General features: G+C 46.9%; 2 protein-coding genes across 5 annotated transcripts; one reads left to right on the top strand and one right to left on the bottom strand.

Moving 5' to 3' along the window:
* Positions 1-148: 148 nt before the first annotated feature.
* On the bottom strand, positions 149-4,863 carry SLC52A2 (solute carrier family 52 member 2). Of its 4 annotated transcripts, none has more exons than XM_036741947.1 (5): positions 4,826-4,863; positions 3,446-3,582; positions 2,372-3,299; positions 2,095-2,218; positions 149-1,975 (listed from the first exon to the last, which is right to left on the bottom strand). In XM_036741947.1, exons 2-5 carry the CDS (start codon positions 3,570-3,572, stop codon positions 1,763-1,765), a joined length of 1,392 nt encoding a protein of 463 aa, XP_036597842.1. In that variant the 5' UTR covers positions 3,573-3,582; positions 4,826-4,863; the 3' UTR covers positions 149-1,762. The 4 variants fall into 4 exon arrangements, with proteins under 4 accessions (XP_036597842.1, XP_036597844.1, XP_036597843.1 ...); XM_036741949.1 differs by lacking the exon at positions 4,826-4,863 and adding an exon at positions 4,548-4,626; XM_036741948.1 differs by lacking the exon at positions 4,826-4,863 and adding an exon at positions 3,885-4,046.
* Positions 4,864-4,928: 65 nt separating this feature from the next.
* Positions 4,929-23,316, top strand: FBXL6 (F-box and leucine rich repeat protein 6). The gene is made up of 10 exons (XM_036742198.1): positions 4,929-5,021; positions 16,397-16,938; positions 17,186-17,344; positions 17,705-17,768; positions 19,269-19,400; positions 19,499-19,606; positions 19,763-19,876; positions 20,337-20,568; positions 21,221-21,467; positions 22,115-23,316. The coding sequence occupies exons 2-10, from the start codon at positions 16,442-16,444 to the stop codon at positions 22,251-22,253; spliced, it is 1,692 nt and encodes a 563-aa protein (XP_036598093.1). The 5' UTR covers positions 4,929-5,021; positions 16,397-16,441; the 3' UTR covers positions 22,254-23,316.
* The last annotated feature ends 759 nt before the right edge of the window (positions 23,317-24,075 follow it).

Below are 24,075 nucleotides of genomic sequence, written 5' to 3'. Positions count from 1 at the left end.
GGGGCCTTAAAGGGTGAGTAAAAATTCAGCAAAAGGGGGAAGCAGGACATCATAAGAAAGAGCCTGAGCCAAAGCCTGGAGGTGGGAGAGCATTAGGGCTGGAAAGGTAGCATGGTGCCAGATTGTAGAGAGCTCTGAACCCAGGCAAAAGAATTTGAATTTTATTTGGCAGAAGACAGGGAACCATTTCAGATTTTTTTTTAGCAGAGCTGTGACTTAAAAAACCAGATTTCTCTGAGGAACATGAGCCTGGCAGTGGTGTGAAGGAAAGAAGGGTGCACAGGGCAAGGTTCCCTAGGCCAACAGCCTGTGACTCATATCTCTCTAATCTGGAACCAACCATACTTCTTCAGTGATTTGTAAAGGAAAACACTACACTGGCCCTTTCTTTGAGAAGGTGGAGCACTGCATTTGGAGTCAGAAGACCTGAGCTAGAGCCCCTACCTCTTGCCTGTGAGACCTTTCCCCTCTCCCTGTTGTAAAACAAGAGAGTTGGACTAAATGACCTCAGAGGTTGCCTTCCCAAGGGCCTCTTGCTGGGGAGTTCAGGGAGCTGATATAGAGAGAAGTGAGGCTTTCAGGAAACAGCCTTGGAAGAAGGTCAGACTGTTGGCGCCATAAACTAAGAGGCAGGGGTTATGGTAGTGGATTCTGAGAGATACAGATGGGCAGGGCCCAGGGCCAAATCAAAGGCTGTGAGGATAAAGACTGCAAGGTCAGGGACAGGGAACCTTGGGAAGTTCCGCAGAGAACAATGGGTAGGAGCTGGACCCCCCACAGCCAGGCCAAGCATAGCATAATTAACCCTTTTCCTATGGCTCAGTTTGGGGACACAGAAAGGAGGGAGGCTCAGACCAGGGAGGACAACATTGTTGGGCACCAAGATGGTGGCCTTGTGACTAGCCATGTCCTCCTCAGTGAGAGGATATGCCTTATCCTGGGGGTTACTGCTTTGTCCTTTTAATTTTTCTGGTCTTGGATAGCAAACTTATGAGGAAGAAAATTTTAGGCTGATAATGACCTTAGCCCATAGGCCCTGCCTGAGATAGTCCCATCCTCCAGGACCCCACAAAGCCACAGCTATCAGGCAGGCTGAGAGGAGCCTGTACTCTCCGCTGAGTCTCAGGGATTCTTGGGCCAGTCACTAAGGGTGAAGGGAGGAAGGGGCCTCCGGAAAGGTCTGAAAAGGAATTTGACCCCCACTGATGAGTCCCACTCAGATAGAAAATAGAACTTTTATTCTAAAACTACAGTTGTAACTGGACTTGGGGGGGGGTCTGAGTCTGAAGGGCACTCTCCCATGTGCCCAGAACAGGAACTGTTAGCTGTCACCTTCTCTGTAATCCCCACCCCAAGGCCTTGTACACAGCTGGTCTCTGGAGATGTTTGTTGAACTTTCTTCAGTTCTGGGACCCAGAGGATAAGTGACTGGAGGGGGGCCAATAGGGAAGCCTCCCAGAAGGGAAAACAACAGAATCCCTGTCTTTGGTCCTCAGTCTCTACTCCTAAGGTTTGGGTTTGCTTGGGTTTTTTTTTTTGGTCGGGGAGAAAGGTTCCAGGGGGCTAGGGGCACTTCATCCTAAGCCAATCCCTGTCCCGTCCCTGAGGGGTGGGAATTGTGCAAGGGATGACACCTCACCCACCCAAGGGAATAAGGCACATGCTGCTCCAGCAGGGGTAGAGTTACTTTACTCCTGGGAGGGTGGGGTGTAGAGAAGGGAAGGGTACTCCCCTCCAAAACAAACAAACCCCTTAGGGATGATCAGGGGCTACACATGTCCACGCAGTCCTGGCTCCGGTGGAAGACTTGGTAGATGCTCGTTGCAGGAAACATGGCAAGAGCCCCCATCAGAGAACCTGTCTGGATTGCAATGCCTGCTGCCAGCAATGCACCTCGGCCACCACCATGCAGGAGTGAGCTCACTGCCACCTTCACATAGGAAAAGGTGCCCAGGGACAGGACCCATGACAACACCTGGAAGAGGGAAGGAAGAAGCAGAGGGATTGAGAGGAGATGCCCAGCCAGGAAAAGCTACACTTCCTTGTTTCCCAACATACATCAGTTTCCCAAGCCCACGGCAGTCATTCACTTACCACAAGGACTACACCTGCAGTGGTGCCCACTAGGGGGGGACAGGGGCTCAGGGATGCCAACACCATCACATATGTCCCAAAAAAGGTGCCCAGCAGTGAAAGGGCACCCAGACCAGGTAATGACCTGAGGGAAGAAAGAGCTGCCAATCAGGGGTCTGAGAAGCAGGGACAACTTCCACTTCCCTTCCCCATCCCCACCTTCTTCTTCCCATCTAGACCTGCCCATTTCACCCTGCTTCGGCTCCCATCCCTGGGCTCTCCCCGACTCCCCTATCACCTGTAGAGGATGCCCATGGCCAGGAAGCAGGCGAGGGGGCTAGAGGCACTTCCTAACACCACAGCCAGGTGGTAGGCACGACGCCCATATGGCAGGCAGGAATAGCTCTGTACAGAGGGTAGGACTCCATTGGTCAGGGCATTTGTAGCCCCTAACAGCCCCAGCAGGCAGGCCGCTCTGACTGAACACAGCTTCAGTGAACCCTGGGCTCTTTCCTCTGACTCTGGCTCAGGTGTCCCAATCTCCTCTCCTGGCTCCCGAAGTGGTGACACCTCTTCCTCTGGTGTGGCTCCCTGCCCCTGCCCTTCACTCTTAGGGGTAACTGTGGTGGGTACAGATGGCAGCAAGAGCAGCAATCCCTGGAAGGCTGCTGCTGAGATGGCAAGCAGGCTGGTTATCACCCAGAAGAAGGTGCTGGCTGAAAAGTGTTCCTTAAAGTAGACAGGCACCATGGGGACTGATGGGGAGATGTCAGGGGAGAGAGAAACATTGGGACTTGATGAGGTTTGCAATGGGGAGACCCTAGAGCTAGGAGTAGAGGCTGGTTGGCACTCTAAGTGGCCTACACCTTGGGCCAGAGCCAGCCCACAGGGCAGCAGGGCACTAAGACCCTGACCTAAGAAAAATGATCGGAGGAAGGCTGGGGGCAGATGGGACATGAAAGGAAGGAAGGTGACATTGGAGGCACAACAGCTCAGGGCCAGTGCAAAGGCTAATGCTAGGAAGGCCACAGAATGGGGCTGCCCTGCCATGGGTACCACATGGGACCACAGGGGAGCCAGCAGTGCCATGCCCACCACACCCAGAGCCTGCACTGCCCGGATTGGGCCCAGTTCACTCTTTGACAGGCGACCCCACAGTGTTACAGCCAGTGGTCCCAGGTTTCCAAAGGCTACCAGCACTGACAGGTAGGAGGGAAGGTTCCACCCTGCAAACAAGAGGAGGTAGGGCTGAGGGTCAGCTCTAATTCTTCACTACAGTCCCTATGTCTGGCCCAAGGCCCAACTTCTATTTCTACCCCCTACCCTCCAATCCTAAGCTTCTGTCCCAGGTCCTTTTCACCTACTCACTCACCTTCAGGCAGGTCCTTCACCAGCAACGGCAACTCTACCCAGATGCCATTGACAGCAGTCCAGGAACCCATGGCAAAGAGGGCTACCAGAATGTGTGTGAACACAGTCCGGCCATTGGGGGCTGCCATTCCAGCTGGCCTGAAGGGAAAAGAAATGTCTTGGTGACACATGGATGTTGAGAGGTAGAAACTATTTCTAGAACCTAGTGAGACAGATTGACAGGGAAACAAGGGAGGACAAAGACACCAGAACGCCAGCTTTGGAAGAGTCACAGACAGGTGAACAGAGGTGCACTCCAGCTAGGTGAGGGGAAGTCAAGCCTTTGTGTGGGAGCACATATGTGGAGAGAAGCCTGTGTTAAACCCATAGCTTGTATCCACCAAACGTCCTGGATTCCCAGAGACATAACTTCTATGCCACTCCCTCCCACCCCCCAGTACCTGCGGGTCCTGAGGCTTCAGGGGCCGCTGGGGCTGGGTTTGGCTGGCTCCTGAGTCTCTAGGACTACAGATAGGGGAGAGGTCAACCTGACTAGTGCAGGGCCTGAAGGTATGACCCAAGGTTCAATTCCACCGAGGGGAGGAAAAGGAAGAGGAGGAGAAGGAAACTGCCCAGCTCAGTTGGCCCATGGCCAATGACCTCCCTAGTATTCTGAGGAAGGATGAGGAGCTAGGACTCTGGTAGCAAGGAAAGTTATGCCGCAATTGGAGGGAGGCTTGAAGCCACGGTCCGGGTGCGGGAAAGGGGAAGGGATGGGTCTGCATGGGTAGGAAGCCGGGGACATCTCTGAAGGGGCACCAGGTCCCCCATGGGGGTTAAGGGAAGCCAAGCAGAAAAGGAATAGGGGCTGCGGGGGGTGAGGGTCTGCGGGGGAGAGCAGAGGGGGAAGGAAGGAACGGAGCTTTTAAGCAGGAGTGCACCGGCAGAAAAGAGCACAAATCCAGGATAAGGGCAATTTCCCAGCCTCGCTTCCGCTCTGGGATTAGGCATTTTCCGAGCAGCGGCGGCGCCTGGTACAGCCGGGAGACGCCTCCCACCCCCCTCACCGAGGGGGAAATTGAGGCAGGGCACGTGGAAGCCACTCCTCCTCCCGCTTGGCAGACCTGAAGCTTCCAGCGCCGGGAGCTGGGAGCAAGGAGCAGGGTCCTGGGGAGTCCACCGCGCATCTTCCCAGGACTCCAGGGTCACGGGACCCCCGGGCCGGGAGCGGGCAGCAGGTGTCACGTTCCGTGCAAGCGAAACGGGGGAAGGGGAGCCCGGCGAGCCGCTGGCTCCACGCAGCTCAGAGCCAACCGGACCGGCCGGAGCGAAGGAGATGGCCTGGGCAGGGGTGGGGGGGGGGGGGTCCCAGGGGCAGATGGGGGAAGGAGAGGGGACTTACGTGCGCGACCCCGGCGCCGGCTCCCTGGGGCCCCGCCCCTTGTCATCTCCCCGCCCCCCTCGCCGGGCCGAGCCGGGCTTGCCACTCCCGCGCCGGAAGTCCCGCCCAACCACTACGTGCCCGGAAGTGGCGGCTGAACGCGCGCAAGACCGAAAGTCGAAAAGGAGGGTGAGGGAGAGACCCAGGCCCAAGTCAGGTGAGAGACCCGAAACTTTCCCGCCCATTCACCTTGCCCAGGAATTCCCAGGGGCCCCTGTGGTGCGCTTTAGGAGTCCCTGTACACTGGCCGCACTCCTCCCGCACACCTAGCGCTTCCTCCCTGGTAGGGTGCCTCCCCCAAGAGCCCCTCCCCTTCGCTAGGACCTCCTTCCTTAAGAGATTCTTTCCTCATCACAAGGGCCCCCCTTCCCTAAGAGAGCCTCTCCCCCAACAGAGCCCCACCCCATCTCCTGGGCCCCTTGCCCCCTCTGCCCTCCCCCCCCCCCACGACTGCTCCTGGGTTTTTGAGACTTAGCTCCTCCTACCTGTCTGATCTCTCCATCTCATTCATATTTTCAGCCAGTGCCTGGCACTGTGCTAGGCTCTGGGAACACAAGAAAAAACAAAACATGCCCTTGCCCCTAACTAAGGAGCTTAGGAGCTTAGCTTCAGCCGTGGTGAAATAACACTGTATGCCCACAAGCACATACAAATACAGGGTGTCCCAAAATTCTTAGTGCGGTTTTAACCTTTAAAACTGCCCTAGCACTTTTGGGACACAGTGTATATAGACAAAGTAATTGGGAGGGCACTCTCCACTGAAGAAACCTTTTGGAGATTGCCATTCTGGTGCCAATCCTTTTGTGTGGTTGTATTCCAAAGCTTTGTGTAGAACTCTTTCTCTAGGTCATCTTGACAACTCCATTGGGTTATCATCTCTATGCAAAAACTACCAACACCTACATATCCAGTCCTATTCCTGTATCACTTACTGCCTGCAGGAAATTTCCAGCCACATGTCTGGGAGGCATCATCTCCTAAAAGAAACGTATTTTTTGTGCATCTATTTCTTCTTCCTGACCATCATATCCAGTTGGTTGCCAAACCTCATTGATTCAGCCTCCACAATATTGTTTACTTCTCTTTTCCATTCTCTCCACTCAAGCTGTTCCGGATCTCATCAGCTCTTGCCTGGACTACTAGCTCATTGGTCACCTTGCTTCTAGTACCAGCTCTTCCCAATCTTTCCTTCAAACAAATCAATATAGCTAAAGAGCAGGTCTGAACGAGTCACAGCTCTGCTTAAGAAACTTCAGTGGCTCCCTAGTGCCTTTGGATAAAATGTAAGCTTCTCTCTTGAGCAGTTTGAGCCCTTCGAAGTTGGCTCCAACCTAGCCTTCCAGTGAATCTCATTTTGTTCCCCCTTCGCACACTCTACATTCCTGCCAACCTGGCCTTCTTGTTCTCAATGTGGGACATTCCATCATCATTACTCCTTTGTTCATGTCTGGAATGCACTGCTTCCTTACCTTTGACTCTTAGAATTCCTACCTTCCTTCAAGGTTCAGCTCAAGTGCCACTCCCTGCAGGCTGCTATTTCTGATTTCCCCATTCCTCTTGCTCCGTTATTTTGTATTTACTTTTTATATAATTTATGTTGATTTATTTGCATACATACTTCCTTGCCGCTTTATCCCCAGTAGCATGTAAAGGGACTGTTTAGTTTTTGCCCTTAATATTCCTGGTATCTCTATCTGGTGCCTTTCATATAGTGGGCATTAATAAGTGTTTTATGATTGAATTAGGATCATTTTGGGACTAGTTAGGTGGGCTAGTTAGAACTAGTTGGAACTAGTTAGTGGGTTTAATGTTTGTTCACTTGGGTCTGTGAAGGAGTGCCCCAGGTATCTCTTCTTATCAAGGTATAATGTCTCATGCTTGCCGCTTTTGCAGATGGTATTGAGTTGGAAGGGATAACTGGGTGACAGTCAGGACCCCCAAAAAGAACTTGACAGTCTAAAACTTTGAATTGAATCTGATAAGATGAAATTTAATAAGAATAAATATAAAGTCTTCTATTTGATTTTTAAAAAATCGACTTTATAAGCACTGAATGGAGTAGAGTATGTTTAGGAATCAGTTTGTGTCTGAAAAAGATCTGGGGGCTTTAGTGTGACTACAAGTTCAATATGAGTCATTAGTGTGATTTAGAAACAAAAAAAGCAAATTCAGTTTGGGGCTTCATTTAGAGAGGCATAATTTCCAGGAATAGCTCAATTGAAAAGCATTTGTTAAGCACCTGGGCACGTTAGCTCGCAATAACCTACTTGCTGTCCCTCATAGCACTCTGTCTTTGCAGTGGCTGTCTGCCATCCCTATATTTACTGCCTCCTTACCTCAGACTCTTTCTTTCAAGACCCAGCTCTAACCCCTCCCCCCCTTTCTACATGGAGTGTTTCCTGGTGCCAGCTGCCAAATCCCAGAGCCAGGTACTGTGCTAATAACTGGGAATACAAAGACAAACGAAACAATCCTTGCCCTTAATGAGTTTACATTTTCACAGGGGAGACAACATTTGCCTTTATGAAATATACAGAATACATGCAAAATAAATATGAGGTATTTTGAGGTACAGATTCGATCCCAGAAGACTTCATACAAAAGGTGATGCTACAGTTGCTCTTGAAAGAAGGCAAGGATTCCAAGACACAGTGAGGAGGAAGGAATGCATTCCAGCCATGAGACAGAGCCTGGGCAAAGGTATCAGAGGAAGAGATAGAATGGCACATATGGGAAGCAGCAAGTAAGTCAGGATAGCTGAATTGTAAAGTGAATGGAGAAGAAGAGTTGAGTTAGTCTGGAAAGGTAGGGAGGAATCTGGTTGTGAAGAGCGTTATTTTTTAAAAATTGATTTTCATTGATATTTTTCATTTTTACATCACCTCCATTTCCCAATGTATCCCATTTTCTCTCTTCCTCCCAGAGCCATCATTTGTAACAATTAAAAAGAGGAAAGAAAATTCACCAAAACTAAACCAACACATCAAGGAAGTCAAACATTATTTATAGTATTCCATGCCCATAGTCCCTCACCTCATCCATTTTTGTTATTGCTTTTCTTTGTATCTTCAACGTTTAGCACAGTGCCTGGCACATAATACGCACTTAATAAATGCTTGTTGACTGAGAAAGGTCTCATATGCTCTAAAATATTTGTAGCAGCACGTTTTGTAGTGGGAAACAAAATAGATGCCCACTGACAGAGGAATGGTTAAACGAGGTGTAGTGCGTGAATGTATTACTGTGCTGTAAAAAAATAGTAAACATGATGAATGTAGAGAACTATGCATGAACTGATGGTGCAAAGTGAAGTAAAAAGAACTAGGAAAACAATATATACACAGACTACAACAATATAAATGGAAATAACAATAAAACAACGAAATTGAATTCTGTGAAGTTATGATGACTAAACTTAGCCCAAAGAGAAAATATGAGAAGGCCCCCTCCTCTCTTCTTGGTTGAGGTGAGAGATAAAGATGGGATACACTGGGAAGCGTGTTCATAGCTGACCCATATTGAACTTGGGAGTCCATAGAAATCCATAGATCCTGTTTATGTGAATGGTTGGTTATTTATTTACCTATCTATCTGTCTCAGATGTACTCGTATCGGTTTTCTTTTTCAATCCAAGTATCAGACTGCATCTCATCTGGTATGATTCAGCACATCAGACCTTCTTTGGGTCTTATTGTTGAATGTATTAATTATCCCTTCGAACTGTGTGGAGTCACAAATCTTACAAGCATTCTGTCTCATTCCATCCCAACCTTTTCCATTAAAGAGTCAAAAAGACCAATAATATTTAAAAGGATAGGTCTTAATTATGGCACATTTTAACTCATATAGGGCAAGTCCCAAGGCTTGAAATGAGACACCAAGGGAACACAGGGCAACAAGGAAAGGATATAACAAGGAGGTCTCGGTGTGAGGTCTTTAGATCATGGGAGGAATTGGGGGAGGGTCACTGTTGGTCCTTCAGAAAGGCTGGCCCTGGACTTGGCACACTGTCCTCTGCCAACTCTTTTCCGTTACTCTTCATTGTGGAGGAGGTGGATGGTATCTGGTCTCCTCCACACCAGGGTAGCTTGACAATGTAGACGTGAGTCCTGATAAGGAGGAGGTGGTTCTTGCTTGGGTATTTCTGATTGTTTTCCCACCTCTGATGTCATAAGCAGAGTGAGGCTAGAGATTGACTGATTATAACCCCCCTCCCCCGTCCTGTGCAAGCATGGGGCATTGAAGTTTCTAGCAGAAGGTATGGAAGACTCCAGGAAAAGGCATGATAGTGGGGTATTGGGTAGGAGTAGAAGATATATTAGAGAAGAAACTTCTTACAAGTGAGCTTTATGAAACTCAGAGGGTCCCAAAACCATAGAGGGTTTTTTTGATTATTCCCATACCACTTACACCTTTACCCAAGTCACTAACAAAAACGAGGGATAGCAGAGTCAAAGATGGGATCCCTCTAGGAGAGATCTCTCTTCATTTTGACACCAATATATGAATGACCATTCTTTGGGTCCTAGCATTTAACTAGTTCATAACCCACCCAGTCGTATACTCATTTGTCCCACATCTCTATCTTGTTCACAAGGAGAGAGTACGAGAGACTTCTTTTGTCAAATGTTTTTCTAAAATCTATATATATTCTGTCTGTAGCATTTCCTGATTTCCCATCCCAATGTGTTTATAATCCAGTTCTTTCTTTGGTACACATCAGACTCTTACCATGTCTTGTGCACCTGAGTGAGTTATGTCCTTGAGCTTTGAAAAAATTCTCCTCAGACCATCTGTTTTAGTGATGTCAAACTCAAACAGAAATGCATATTGACTTAGAAAACCACAAATTAACATCATCTCTGTTGTATAGTTTTTATTTTGCTAAGTATTTCCCAGTTATATTTTAATCTTGTTCGGGTAGGCAAGGAATTTGACCCCTGTGGTCTACCCACCAGATCTTCAAGGTCTTTTTTAATATTGTGTCAGTACTAGTGCAACATTTAGATTATTCATTGGTTGCTAGTCTTTTTTTAAAAAAATTATTTATTTCTTTAATATTTTTAGCTTTCAGCATTGATTTCCACAAAAGTTTGAATTACAAATTTTCTCCCCATTTCTGCTCTCTCCCCCACTCCAAGATTGCATATATTCTGATTGTCCCATTCCCCAGTCAGCCCTCCCTTCTGTCGCCCCAGCCCCCCCCATCCCCTTTTCCCTTATTTTCTTGTAGGGCAAGATAGATTTCTATGCCCTATTGCCTGTATAGCTTATTTCCCAGTTGCATGCAAAAACTTTTTTTTGAACATCTGCTTTTAAAACTTTGAGTTCCAAATTCTCTCCCCTCTTCCCTCCCCACCCACCCTCCCTAAGAAAGCAAGCAATTCAACATAGGCCACATGCGTATCATTATGTAAAACCCTTCCACAATACTCATGTTGTGAAAGACTAACTATATTTTGCTCCTTCCTATCCTATCCCCCTTTATTCAGTTTTCTCCCTTGACCCTGTCCCTTTTCGAAAGTGTTTGCTTTTGATTACCTCCTTCCCCTATCTGCCCTCCCTTCTATCGTCCCCCTTTTTTTATCTCCTTCCTCCTTCTTTCCTGTGGGGTAAGATACCCAATTGGGTGTGTATGTTATTCCCTCCTCAGGTCAATCCTGATGAGAGCAAGATTCACTCATTCCCCCTCATCTGCCTTCTCTTCTCTTCCTACAGAACTGCTTTTTCTTGCCACTTTTATGCGAGATAATTTACCCCATTCTATCTCTCCCTTTCTCCCTCTCTCAATATATTCCTCTCTCATCCCTTAATTTGATTTTATTTTTTTTAGATATCATCCCTTCATATTCAACTCACCCTGTGCATTCTGTCTATATATGTATATTCCCTTCAGCTACCCTAATACTGGGGTGTCATGAATTATACACATCATCTTTCCATGTAGGAATGTAAACAAAACATTTCAACTTTAGTAAGTCCCTTATGATTTCTCTTTCTTGTTTACCTTTTCATGCTTCTCTCGATTCTTGTGTTTGAAAGTCAGATTTTCTGTTCAGCTTTGGTCCTTTCACTGAGAAAGTTTGAAAGACCTCTATTTTATTGAAAGTACATATTTTGGGTGGCTGGAAAGCAGGGACTTGCATGAGCTCCCCACCACATCCCTCCAAAAACCTATAAAAATGGCTCTGAACAAATTCTAGAACTGCACAACCCACAAAATAGCAGAGGGAAGCAGGGATCCAGCCCAGGACAGCCTGGATGGTCGCTGGACGAGGTCTATCGCGCAGGGAATGGAGGGGAGCAGGGAATGGAGGGGAGCAGAGCTCAGCGTGGGAGGCAGCAGGGCCAGCCAGACCAGGAGCAGGGCAAAACAGGCCCTAGCACCCTGAGTCAGTGAGCTGTGGCAGTTACCAGACTTCTCAACCCACAAACACCAAAGACAACAGAGAAGGTTAGTGGGAAAAGCTGCGGGGGACAGATCCTTGGTTCCGCCACCGCACCAGGGACAGCGGGGGAGGTATAGCTACAAAACTACAACTGCAGTTACTTCTGGCCCCAGGCCCACGTGGTGGGAGGAATTAAGTGGTGGATCAGAGCTGGAGTGAAGAGCCTGCTGAAGACTTGCATCAGGTCCAAGTTGGTGGTTCTTGAGGAAGGAGGAGCGCTGGGGTGGCAGAGCCAGTTATATAGAAATAGCTCTGAAATCAACGGCGCATCCCCTCAAACTTGGAACAAAGTACTCTTGCTCTACAAGCAGTAGATGAAAAACTCAAGGGTCAAGTAAGTTGGCTACGAACATGGCAAGGCAGCGAAAACGCACCCAGATTCAGTCTCAGACTTTGGAATCTTTCTTTGGTGACAAAGAAGACCAAAACATAGCGCCTGAAGAAGTCAACAAAGTGCAAGAGCCTAAACCAAAAGCCTCGAAGAAAAACATGAACTGGTCTCAGGCCATGGAAGAGCTCAAAAAGGATTTGGAAAAGCAGGTTAGAGAAGTAGAGGAAAAATTGGGACAAGAAATGAGAATGATGCAAGAAAACCATGAAAAACAAGTCAATGACTTGCTAAAGGAGACCCAAAAAAAAATACTGAAAAGTACACTGAAGAAAACAACACCTTAAAAAATAAACTAACTCAAATGGCAAAAGAGCTCCAAAAAGCCAATGAGGAGAAGAATGCCTTGAAAGGCAGAATTAGCCAAGTGGAAAAGGAGGTCCAAAAGACCACAGAAGAAAATACTACCTTAAAAATGAGATTGGAGCAAGTGGAAGCTAGTGACTTGATGAGAAATCAAGATATTAAACAGAAACAAAGGAATGAAAAAATGGAAGACAGTGTCAAATATCTCATTGGAAAAACCACTGACCTGGAAAATAGATCCAGGAGAGATGATTTAAAAATTATTGGACTACCTGAAAGCCATGATCAAAAAAAGAGCTTAGATATCATCTTTCAAGAAATTATCAAGGAGAATTGCCCTGATATTCTAGAGCCAGAGGGTAAAATAGAAATTGAAAGAATCCAGATTGCCTCCTCAAATAGATCCCAAAAAGAAAACTCCTAGGAACATTGTCATCAAATTCCAGAGCTCCCAGGTCTAGGAGAAAATACTGCAAGCAGCCAGAAAGAAACAATTTGAATAGTGTGGAAAAACAATCAGGATAACACAGGATCTGGCAGCTTCCACATTAAGGGACCGAAGGGCTTGGAATATGATATTCCGGAGGTCAGTGGAGCTAGGATTAAAACCAAGAATCACCTATCCAGCAAAACTGAGTATCATGTTCCAAGGCAAAATATGGATTTTCAATAAAATAGAGGACTTTCAAGCTTTCTCAGTGAAAAGACCAGAGCTGAATAGAAAATTTGACTTTCAAACACAAGAATCAAGAGAAGCATGAAAAGGTAAACAAGAAAGAGAAATCATAAGGGACTTACTAAAGTTGAACTGTTTTGTTTACATTCCTACATAGAAGGGTGATGTGTATGATTCATGAGACCTCAATATCACAGTAGCTGAAAGGAATATGCATATACATATGTGTATACATATATGTAGGTATATATATATATACATGTATACACACACACACACACACAAAGGGCACAGGGTGAGCTGAATATGAAGGGATGATATCTAAAAAAATAAAATCAATTTAAGGGATAAGAGAGGAATATATTGAGAGAGGGAGAAAGGGAGAGATAGAATGGGGTAAATTATCTCGCATAAAAGTGGCAAGAAAAAGTGGTTCTATAGGAAGGGAAGAGGAGACAGGTGAGGGGGAATGAGTAAATCTTGCTCTCATTGGATTTGATCTGAGGAGGGAATACCATACACACTCAATTGGGTATGTTACCTCACAGGAAAGAAGGAGGAAGAAGATAAAAAAGGGGGGATGATAGAAGGAAGGGCAGACGGGGGGAGGAGGTAATCAAAAACAAACACTTTTGAAAAGGAACAGGGTCAAGGGAGAAAATTTCAATAAAGGGGGATAGGTTAGGAAGGAGCAAAACATAGTCTTTCACAACATGAGTATTGTGGAAGGGTTTTACATAATGATACGCATGTGGCCTATGCTGAATTGCTTGCCTTCTTAGGGAGGGTGGGTGGGGAGGAAAGAGGGGAGAGAATTTGGAACTCAAAGTTTTAAAAACAGACGTTCAAAAACAACAACAACAAAAAAGTTTTTTCATGCAACTAGGAAATAAGATACACAGGCAATGGGGCATAGAAATTTATCTTTCCCTACAAGAGAAAAAGGGAAAGGGGGATGGGCAGGGAGTGGGGAGACAGATGGGAGGGCTGACTGGGGAATGGGGCAACCAGAATATACGCCATCTTGGAGTGGGGGGAGGGTAGAAATGGGGAAAAAATTTGTAATTCAAACTTTTGTGAAAATCAATGCTGAAAACTAAATATATTAAATAAAAAAAAAAAAAGAAAGTACATATTTTACCTTGGAGCATGATACTCAGTTTTGCTGGGTAGGCGATTCTTGGTTTTAATCCTAGCTCCATTGACCTCTGGAATATCATATTCTAAGCCCTTCAGTCCCTTAATGTAGAAGCTGCTAGATCTTGTGTTATCCCGATTGTGTTTCCACAACACTCAAATTGTTTCTTTCTGGCTGCTTGCAGCATCTTCTCCTTGATCTGGGAGCTCTGGAATTTGGCGACAATATTCCTAGGAGTTTTCTTTTGGGGATCTTTTTGAGGAGGCGATGGTGGATTCTTTCAATTTCTAATTTTTACCCTCTGGCTCTAGAATATCAGGGCAGTTTTCCTTGATAATTTCTTGAAAGATGGTGTCTAGGGTCTTTTTTTGATCATGGCTTTCAGGTAGTCCAATAATTTTTAAATTATCTCTCCTGGATCTATTTTCTAGGTCAGTGGTTTTTCCAATGAGATAATTGACATTGTCTTCCATTTTTTCATTCCTTTGTTTCTGTTTTATATCTTGATTTCTCATCAAGTCACTAGCTTCCACTTGCTCCAATCTCATTTTTAAGGTAGTATTTTCTTCAGTGGTCTTTTGGACTTCCTTTTCGATTTGGCTAATTCTGCTTTTCAAGGTATTCTTCTCCTCATTGGCTTTTTGGAGCTCTTTTGATATTTGGGTTATTCTACTTTTTAAGGTGTTATTTTCTTCAGTATTTTTTGGGTCTCCTTTAGCAAGTCATTGACTTGTTTTTCATGGTTTTCTTGCATCACTCTGATTTCTCTTCCCAATTTTTCCTCTACTTCTCTAACTTGCTTTTCCAAATCCTTTTTGAGCTCTTCCATTGCCTGAGACCAGTTTATGTTTTTCTTGGAGGCTTTTGAGCCTACTGGCTCTTTGGCTTTGTTGACTTCTTCTGGCTGTATGTTTTGGTCTTCTTTGTCACCAAAGAAAGATTCCAAAGTTTGAGTCTGAATCTGAGACCGTTTTTGCTGCCTGGCCATGTTCCCAGCCAGCTACTTGACCCTTGAGCTTTTTGTCAAGGTATGACTGCTTGTAGAGTAGAGAGTACTTTGTCCCAAGCTTGAGGGGTTGCACTGTTGTTTTCAGAGCTATTTCTACACAGCAAGTTCTGCCACACCAGCACTCCTCCTCCCCCAAGAACTGCCACCCTGGACTGGGACTCAGATCTAAGCAGGCTCTGCCCTCCTGCTCTGATCCGCCTCTTAATTCCTCCCACCAGTTGGGCCTGGGGCCAGAAGCAACTGCAGCTGTAGTTCTGTAAGCAGCCTTCTCTGTTGCCTTTGGTGTTTGTGGGTTGAGAAGTCTGGTAACTGCCACAGCTCACTGATTCAGGGCACTATGGCCTGTTCTGCTTGCCTCCCGGGTCTGGTTCGTCTGGGTCTACTCCGCTCCCAGCACGGTGTGATAGACCTTACCCCGTGACCATCCAGGCTGTCCTGGGCTGGAGCCCTGCTTCCCTCTGCTATTTTGTGGGTTCTGCAGTTCTAAAATTTGTTCAGAGCCATATTTATAGGTGATTGGAGGGTCCTGAGGGAGAGTTTTAGGCAAGTCCCTGCTTTCCAGCACCCATCTTGGCTCTGCCCCGGTTGCAAGTCTTTAATGTTTCACATTACAGTTGTTATTTTTATGACACTTGTATATAAGTCTTCTTTGGTAATATGGTATCACTGGCATCAGTTAATCAGTAAGATTTATTAGATGTGCTCTATGCCAAGCACTGTGCCAGGCACTGGGAAGACAAAGACAGAAAGGGAACAGTCCTGGTTCTCTAAAAGCGTCTATTCTATGCTGAGATACAACATACACATATACAAGTACATGCAAAATAAACACGCAGTAAATTTTAGCAAGAGGGTACTAGCAGCTGGCAGAATCAGGAAAGTCTTCATGGCGAAGGTAGAACTCAAGCTGAGTCTTGAAGGAAGTAAGGAATTTTAGCGGCAAAGGGAAAGAGGAAGAGCACCCCAGCCATTGGAGATGGGTAGAGTGCCATGTGTGAACAACAGCAAGGAGGACCATTGGTCTGGATTCTATGTATGGAAAAGGGAATAGTAAATAATGAGCCCAGAGAGGTAGCTGAGGGGGTGGTTGTCAAGGACTTTAGGAGCCAAACAAAGGAGTTTATGTTTTATCTTACAAGCAATAGGAAGCAACTGAGGATGAAAATGATATAGTTGGGTTTAGAAAAATCACTTTGGCGGTTGAATGGAAGATAGTTTGGAGTGAGAAGCAACTTGAGACTACTTATTAGTAGGTTAGTGCAATAGTCTGTGTGACCTGAACTAAGGTGGGGTGGTGGCTTTGTAAGTAGAGAGAAGGTGTTGCATGTGAGAGATATTATAGAGGCAGAAGTGACAGGATTCAGTCAATGATTGTATTTGTGGGTTACAGGAAAATGAAGAGTCATCTGACATGTACCTTTCACCAGTCTAGTGGCACTGACTCTGCCCTCCAAAAAAAGGGGTTTAGTCTGGTGCGACAGTGGGGATTTCATGTGAGCGCTTTGTCCTCACCCTTGGAGTTCATAAACAAACTCTTAACACTGACCCCTCTGGTTTCTCTCATAGGATCCCCTAGGGGCACCGTTATGATTTGCCCCATCTCTTGAGAACATGGAGGAGGTCTCTGAAGACTCTGGCAATAGAATGGCTTTACCTCCTCAAGAGGACTCTGGTTCATCACAGCAATCACGTTTCAAGCCTAGCAAGAGATCAAGGCCCTCAGTTCCAGTTGGGCCCCCCCAGAAGAAAAAGAAGAGAAAAAGTTCATGGAGACGGCCATCTGCAAGGGTTGGTTACCACATTCATGAAGCTGAGGACATGCTGCTGATTGTACCCAATCTGGAAGAGCCAGCACCACGGGCCCACAGAAAAAAGGCCTGCCATCTCAGGAAGTTAGCTCGACCAAAGGTCCACCAGCCAAAGTGTCGCCGGCCACGTCGAGTGGAGACCCCAAATAGTGCAGATCTCAGCCTAGTGCAGGGGAGGCAATCTCCTCAGGACAGCACTACTTCAGGGCCAGGCTGGGGAGACCACATTCCTCTGGAGATCTTGGTTCGAATATTCCAAGTGTTAGTGGCTTCTGATGGGGCAGTGCCCTTCCTTTGCAGGTATCCAGTCCTTCCCTGAAAGGCTGGATTAGCAAGATTGTTAAGGGTGGGACTGCAAGAAGGTATTCCAAGTAGAGAGAGGAGCATATAGTGCTGTGGACCATGTGGGGCTGGAGAGCCAAGAAAGGAAGGAGGACAACTTAGGCTATTTTATTTGTTTTAGTGACCCAAGTGGGAGGTGCTAAGGATGAGGGCCTAGATGGCTTCACAGGGAAATAGGAACAGCAGAACTCCTTGTGCCTTTCAGGGCTGCCCGGGTATGCCGTCTGTGGTATGATGCTGCCTCCCACTCTGTGCTATGGCAGAAGGTGTCTCTGGCCCCACCTTGGCCTCCTCGCTCAAAGGGTCCTCCATCAAAGGTGGAGAAGAGGATTCTCAGTTCTCTAGAGTGGCTGGTACCCAACAGGTGAGGATAATGTTTCCAAATCACGTAGTGTGAGTGTTCTGCCTATGTCCTTTGGCCTGACTGCCTCCTCTGGCATTAGCTTACCCCCAGCTTGAGACTGCCCTTCACAGGGTTGAAGTTCCTCCTGCTAAAGGGAGTAGCAAGGAAAAGGCTTACTTCTGGCACCTAGCACCACTCTCTTTTTGGAAAGAATTGCTCCCCTGAGTCTTCTTGCTTTACCTGGACTAGGGGCGGTAGAGGGATGGAGGGGTGGCTGTCCCGGGGAACCCAGAAGGATGGTGGCTCATGCAATTTTTGTCCGGAGAGAATAGCTGAATATGAGATCTTGGAAAGAGATACATACTCATTTCCTTATGGCAGGTTTTCATTACTCCGGGAGCTTTCTCTGTCCCACTGGAAAAACTATGTACCTCTGATGTTGAAGGTGAGGAGATTGGGATGGGGGGCTGGGAGGGATATGTTGCCCCTGACCTCTAACCCTGTTGTATTCCTCCTTGAACTGAAAGGCAGCCTATTCTTGCATCAGATTGCTTTGTAAGTGCTAACATTTCCTATCGGCATGCACCATCCTCACCTAGGCCAGGAGTACTAAGTGGGCAGAGTGCCCTCCCTCTGGGCAGGGTCAAACAGGTCTTCCTAGCATTACCGTCTAAATTCTAGTCTCTACCGGCAAGGGAAGGAAGATTCAGACCCCTAAGCAGAACTCCTCCCTCCCCCTAGGTAGCTAGCTGGTGCAGTGGATAGCTCTGGGCCTGGTGTCAGGAAGGTCTGAGTTCAAATCCAGCCTCAGACACCTACTAGCTGTGTGACCCTTGGCAAGTCACTTAACCTTTGCCTCAGTTTCCTCAGCTGTAAATGGGGCTGATAATAGCACCTACCTTCCATGGTTACTGTGAAGATAAAATGAGATGATATTTGTAAAAAGCACATAGCACAGTGCCTGGCACACGGTAAGTGCTATATAAACGCTCCTTCCTTTTCCCATCCCCCCTTCATCCTCCCTCTTACAGTTTATCTTCCCCTTTCCTATCCTGCCCCTCCTTCCTCTCTCTGCACATTATTTTCCCCTCTGTCTTGGAGTTAGGAATGGGGGAATTAGGAACCTGAGGGAAAGAAAAGTGGGCCCCAGCCTTGGTTGAATACGTACGGGTATGGACAATATCACAGCTACTATCATAGATTAGGCATGTCACTCTCTGCTGAAGAAGCTTCTGCGGCTCCCAGTTGCTTCTAGGATCACATACAGACTCTTCTATTTGGTAGTTAAAGTTCTTTACAATCTGGCTTCAAGTTATCTTTACTGACTGATCAAACATCGCTCCCCATCACTCTCTACTTTGTGTTGTAGCCAAACTGGACTGTTTGCTGTGAGACATTACGTCTCCCAACTGCATACCTTTACCCAGGAATGACTTGCTGGGAATAGTCTCCCTTCTCACCTGCACTTTATAGATTCCCTGCCTTTCTACAAAGCACAGCTCCTGGACCCCCTGTCCCTTTCCCCTTCCAGGAAGCTTGTCCCAACTCTTATTCCCATGAAACAAATAAAAACAACCAACTGTTGGGTATGTGCCTTGTATGTTGTGGAGGCAGCATGCTAAGCTTTAGAAGAAGAAGGCAAAGATGAGGAGGAACATATTCCAGACATGTGGTATGGCCTATGCAAATGCACAAAGAGAGAAGCCAGTATGTAAATTAGTATTCCAGTTTGGCTGGATTGTAAAGTATATAAAGGGAAAAAATATGAAGTATGGGTGGGAAGGTAGTGGATGCCTGGGTTAAGAGGGCAGAAGGGGTAGGATTGGATCAGGTCTGGCTTCTCTCTTTTGTAGGACCAGAGGAATCAAGAGAGATGCTAGAGCTGGCACATAATGGGAAGGTATTCGTGGTTAGGATAACATCAGGATGTCTTCTGTCTTGATAGGCTGTCAGTGAATCTTGTCCCCACCTCACATCTCTCAAGCTTTCCCACTGTCAGTCTGTGACAGCAGAGGCCTTGGTTACTCTGCCCAGGGCCTGCCCCCAGCTGGATAGCCTCAACCTGCAGAACTCCCAGGTTAGTGCTCTGTTCCACCTATCCATCTCGACTATTCCTGTTCATCCTCACCCCTAAAAAATTGCCTAGAAATGATCTACTCCATGTTTGCTTTTTAGGTGGAGTCAGCAGCAGTAGTTGGCTTTCTGGAGGCAGCAGGCAAACAACTCCGGCAGCTGTGGCTGACTTATAGTAGCCAAATGACCTCCATCATCTCCTCTCTGTCGGTGAGCCTCACTTGATAGGGTTGGGAGAAAGGATGGAGCAGGGAATGAGAGGGGGCAGGGGAAATAGAGGGAAGGCTGTTCGGTGCCCTTCCCTGAGCTGAACTCTACCCTACTTCCCAACCCCCCAATCCTTATCACCCCTGCTCTCTCTGGTAGAATGGATGCTGCCCCCAACTCCAGCTCCTTGAGGTGGACACAGGGATAAAACCCAACAGTCAACACTTTCAGCTACACATTGAAGCTCTGCAGGCTGGCTGTCCCCAGCTCCAGGTACTCCTTGTCCTCAGGTACTCCTATCCCCAATCATAGGTATCTCCCAGTCTCACCTATAGCAGTTATTATTCCCCAGACCCAAGTATCCCTCATTTTCAGTTACTTTTATCCCTGGCTGCTGGTACCAGGCCCCTAGTTCCCAGTATCACTCTATTCTCAACTACCAATATGCCCCTGCTATGGTACAGTCAAACCTGAACCTTGTCAAACCCCACCCTGTGTCTCCCTTCAGTTCCCTGCTATTGCTGTCCCCATCCCTAGGTCTGCTATATCCGCCTTCATTCCTAGGTGCAGACCCCCTTCACTGCCTTGAGTACAAAATAAAGCTGCTTCCTGGTATGTGTCTGTTCCCTCCCTCACCCTCTGATCTCTCTCTTAGCCTAAAGGTCTGACTGAGCTCCCACCACACGGAGCATCTGCTGAACTCTGAGCCTGAGTCCCCTTCTTCTACTCGCAGGTCCTGAGGTTACTGAACCTGGTTTGGTCTCCCAAGATGGGAGGGCGTGGGGTAGCCCTGGGGCCTGGTTTCCCAGACCTGGAGGAGCTCTGCTTGGCCACGTCCACTATCACCTACGTAAGTGATGAGGTCCTGCATCGCCTGCTGCATGCTTCTCCTCGCCTGCGGGTGCTGGACCTCCGAGGCTGTGCCCGTCTCACACCTGCAGGCCTGGCCAGCTTGCCTTGCCCTGGTGAGCACTGGGCCTGCCTGGCCTGGGGTATGTGGGGGATTAAGGGGGAAGCAATGCACATGGGTGAGGACATACAGAATGTTGTAATACAGCGTGCTGGGCTTGCATCGAGAAAGGTCCAAGTTGAAATCCTGCCTCTGACATGTATTAGCCATGTGATCATGGGCAAGTCACTTCCTCTCATCAGATTTCAGTCTCTTTAACTGCAAAATGATGAGACTAATACCTGTGGTACCACTCTCCGGTTTGTGGTGAGGTTTATGTCAGATAATAAATGTAAAATGATTTGTGAACTTTCAAGTGCCCTATAGCTGTTAGTTATTATTTATAGCAGTGTTGTTAATAACTTTATTCTAAGGAAAATGCAACACAAGCATAAATAACTAATATACAGTATTGCTGGTCAGTGCATCAGAAAAGTAGTACTGTGCGAGATCAGAGGGGGAAGATAATTTCCAGCTGTGGAGGAGGGAAAGGTTCCTAGAAAAGGACAAGGGATGAGGAAGGCTAAGCCAGTGATTCTGGAGGGGGTGGGAAAGGTGAGTGGGAGGATTCGGGGGCTGGGATAGGAGTCTAACCTGAGGGTTCAAGTCAAGGTGTACAGGCTGTACCCTGCAGACCTGATCACCCTTCCCATTCTCCCTCTACTCAGACCTAGAACAGCTACACCTGGGCCTGTATGGTTCCGTAATTTGGGTAGCCCTACCCAAGGAGGGAAGCCCTTTGCTCACGAGGAAGTGGCATCGCACTCTTCAGGAGCTAGACCTGAATGGCCAGTGCTACCACGAAGAGGATCTGAAGCAGGCCCTGGTAGCTTTCTCAAGCACAGAGAGTGGGCACAGCCCCATCCTTCGCTCCCTCAGCCTCAAGGGCACTCAGGTTACTGTGGCAACTATCAGGTCAGGACCTAAGCCTTAAGGCTCTGCATCCTCCCCATGTCATACTCCCTGCTTTGCCCAGCCTTACCCCAAAGCTTTTTCCCTTCCTTCCCTGTCTTAAAATCTATCAACCTATGATTCCCCCTACCCTCCTCCTTTTCCCCTTTCTGTTACTTCTCTCCTTTTTCTCTCCTCTTCCCTACTCTTCCTATAAAAACCCTTCTTCCCTATTCGCCCCAGATATGTCTTGTCTCTGTCCTCCTTGCCTCTGAAATCTTTTTCTCCCCTTTCTCCAAACCTCCTTCTCTCTTCCTCAGAACCTGTTTTCCTTCCCTCTCCCAGTCTTCTTTTACTCTTCTCCCCAAACCCCATTCCTTCTTTTCCCCCCAAAGCCTTTGTTCCCTCCCCCCACAAACCCTTCTTTCCCTCCATATCTTCCTTCCTCACTTTACAGGGAAGATTCAGGGAGCACCTCCTTCTCTTGATCCCTTAACCTCAGCTCAGTAACCTTGGAGTAGTTTCTATTTAATATGTAACTATGTAAGCTGTGGGCCTCAGACACTTTACACCTGTATCCTGCCCCGCCTCTCAGACTGAGGGCTGATAGGTTACAGGACAGAGAGCCAGTTCCCATGCTCACTGACTGCCCCCTTTCTGTCCTTCCACAGCTCTGTGATCAGCAGCTGCCCTGCTCTCAGCTACCTCAACTTGTCCTCATGCCGACACCTTCCTCGGGGCCTGAAGAAGGCCTACCGAGGACAGGCAGAGATCCAGTGGTGCTTGGACCAGCTCCTTACCGCCATCTAGGACCCCCCTGTCCCATTCGCTCTTCCTGCATCCCCTCCTGGATGCTCCTCCTGTCTCTTCCCCTTCTCCCATTTAAAAAAAAATATTAAAGATTTTGTAAAATTAAAATCCTTTTCTAAAAATAACAAGAAGCCTATCCATCTTGGGACAGGAAGGAAAAGGTTTGAGGGTGTTGAAGGTGATTTCAAGCCAGATTTCCAGAGATATCTTAAATTCATCATTTCTAAAAAAGCCCTGGCATCCATCTTCTCCTGAATGCAGCCTTTCCTGATGCCTCCCGTGCAACTGCAAGTGTCCCCCTCCCAAGCTATCTTGTATTTAACTACTTTGTATATATTTGTATTCATTCACTTTGTATTTATGCTCTCTATATTTTTATATCTATGTGTCTTTCCCATTAGAATGTAAACTGCTTTTGAGAGGCATTTTTTCATTCTTTATGCTTCTATCCCCAGTGCCTAGCATGAGAGGCATAGAGTAGGTGCCTAATAAATACTTGTTGATTGATTGACTGATCTTTACCTCCTTCCCTGCATCCAGGAAGGATATGGGAATAAAGGGCTCAAATCCCACAGCTGTTCTTCAGCCCATGAGAGATTCTTTACCATATTCTGTAAATCCTCTATCAAAGGCCTAACAGCTTAGCACACTGAAACTTTGTGCTTGTTCTCTTAACATGTGGATATCAATCTTTGGTCTATCCAAATGTTTATTCTTCCTTTTTGTTGGAAGTTATGTTGATGCCTTCTGTTTTTACCTCACAATCATTCCCCATGTCAGCACAGCCCCTTCCCCCCCAGCTATCCCTTATAATTAAACCAGTTCAGTAAAGCCAGTCGATGTAGCAGCTACGTCTGATAGTTTATGCAACATCGCATAACTTGAGTCCCCTCCCTCTTTACAGAAAGTGGGGAAAGTATGTTTCAACGTGTTTTCCTAGACCAGGAGAGTTTGTGAGATTGGTCACCACAATTAGTCAGCCACCTTTTAGAATTGTTTTCACTGATGTTGTAGATGTTGTGTATACTGCATTGTTTCTTCTTCACTCAGTTCATAAAAATTTTCCAATGAAACTGAATTCTTCATGTGCATTTCTTATGTCTATGACATTCCTAGGAGTTTTCATTTTGTACTTTCAGGAGGAGACAGGTGGATTCTTTGTATTTTCCCTTTGCCCTCTCTTTCTAATATATCAGAGCAGTTTCTGTTTATCATTTCTTGAAATACGAATTTTAGGTTGTCTGATGAATTTTGAGATTATTTCTTTGATCCACAGTAGTTGAAATTAGCCCCCTCCTCTGCAGGATTTCTTGCAGTTTTGGCTTGATTTCCTGGAAGCTTAACTTAGGTTTGGGCCTAGGTGCCTCCTCTGTCTAATTATACAGTCCCAAAACCAGAGTTGGCTCCAAATCTTGCTGTAACCTTGACAATCCCCATCCGGATGTTGTTGATTTCACTGGTCACAGGCCTCGAACAAGGCATTGGGTACTCTGCATCCCAGGTTCTGCCCTGGCACTTTGTCCTGTGGCATGGGCAAAGGGCTGCCAGGAAACTGGTGTGGCACTGTCTCCTTTGTGGCTCTGGCATAGGCTCTGTGGGCACTTCTCTAGCCCTTTCAGCCCCTGGGGGTCCAGGCTGCTTTCATGATGTGTCTTCTTTCTATCCTGGTTTATCTCAACTCAAGAGCCTTCGGGTTCTCCAGCAATGTTATGCAGCCCTGAATTGGACAGAGTAGCCCATAGACATTTATTTCTCTCTGGTTTTCCTTGTTATTGTTACTTCCAGACATTTTTGGAGCTTTACCAAGGTGTTTGAAGTCTGG

This window comes from Trichosurus vulpecula, chromosome 1 (assembly GCF_011100635.1).
Source record: "Trichosurus vulpecula isolate mTriVul1 chromosome 1, mTriVul1.pri, whole genome shotgun sequence".
NCBI lineage: Eukaryota > Metazoa > Chordata > Mammalia > Diprotodontia > Phalangeridae > Trichosurus > Trichosurus vulpecula.
This window is presented reverse-complemented; position numbering and strand designations above follow the sequence as displayed.

Excerpts from the sequence above, each read along its gene's own strand:
- FBXL6 (XM_036742198.1), top strand. The coding sequence starts at position 16,442 with ATGGAGGAGGTCTCTGAAGACTCTGGCAATAGAATGGCTTTACCTCCT. Across the intron at positions 19,877-20,336 it reads CTGGCTGTCCCCAGCTCCAG|GTCCTGAGGTTACTGAACCT; the intron begins GTACTCCTTGTC and ends TTCTACTCGCAG. Across the intron at positions 21,468-22,114 it reads GTTACTGTGGCAACTATCAG|CTCTGTGATCAGCAGCTGCC; the intron begins GTCAGGACCTAA and ends GTCCTTCCACAG.
- SLC52A2 (XM_036741946.1), bottom strand. The coding sequence starts at position 3,614 with ATGTGTCACCAAGACATTTCTTTTCCCTTCAGGCCAGCTGGAATGGCA. Across the intron at positions 2,219-2,371 it reads GCCATGGGCATCCTCTACAG|GTCATTACCTGGTCTGGGTG; the intron begins GTGATAGGGGAG and ends TTCTTCCCTCAG. Across the intron at positions 1,976-2,094 it reads CTGCAGGTGTAGTCCTTGTG|GTGTTGTCATGGGTCCTGTC; the intron begins GTAAGTGAATGA and ends TCCCTCTTCCAG.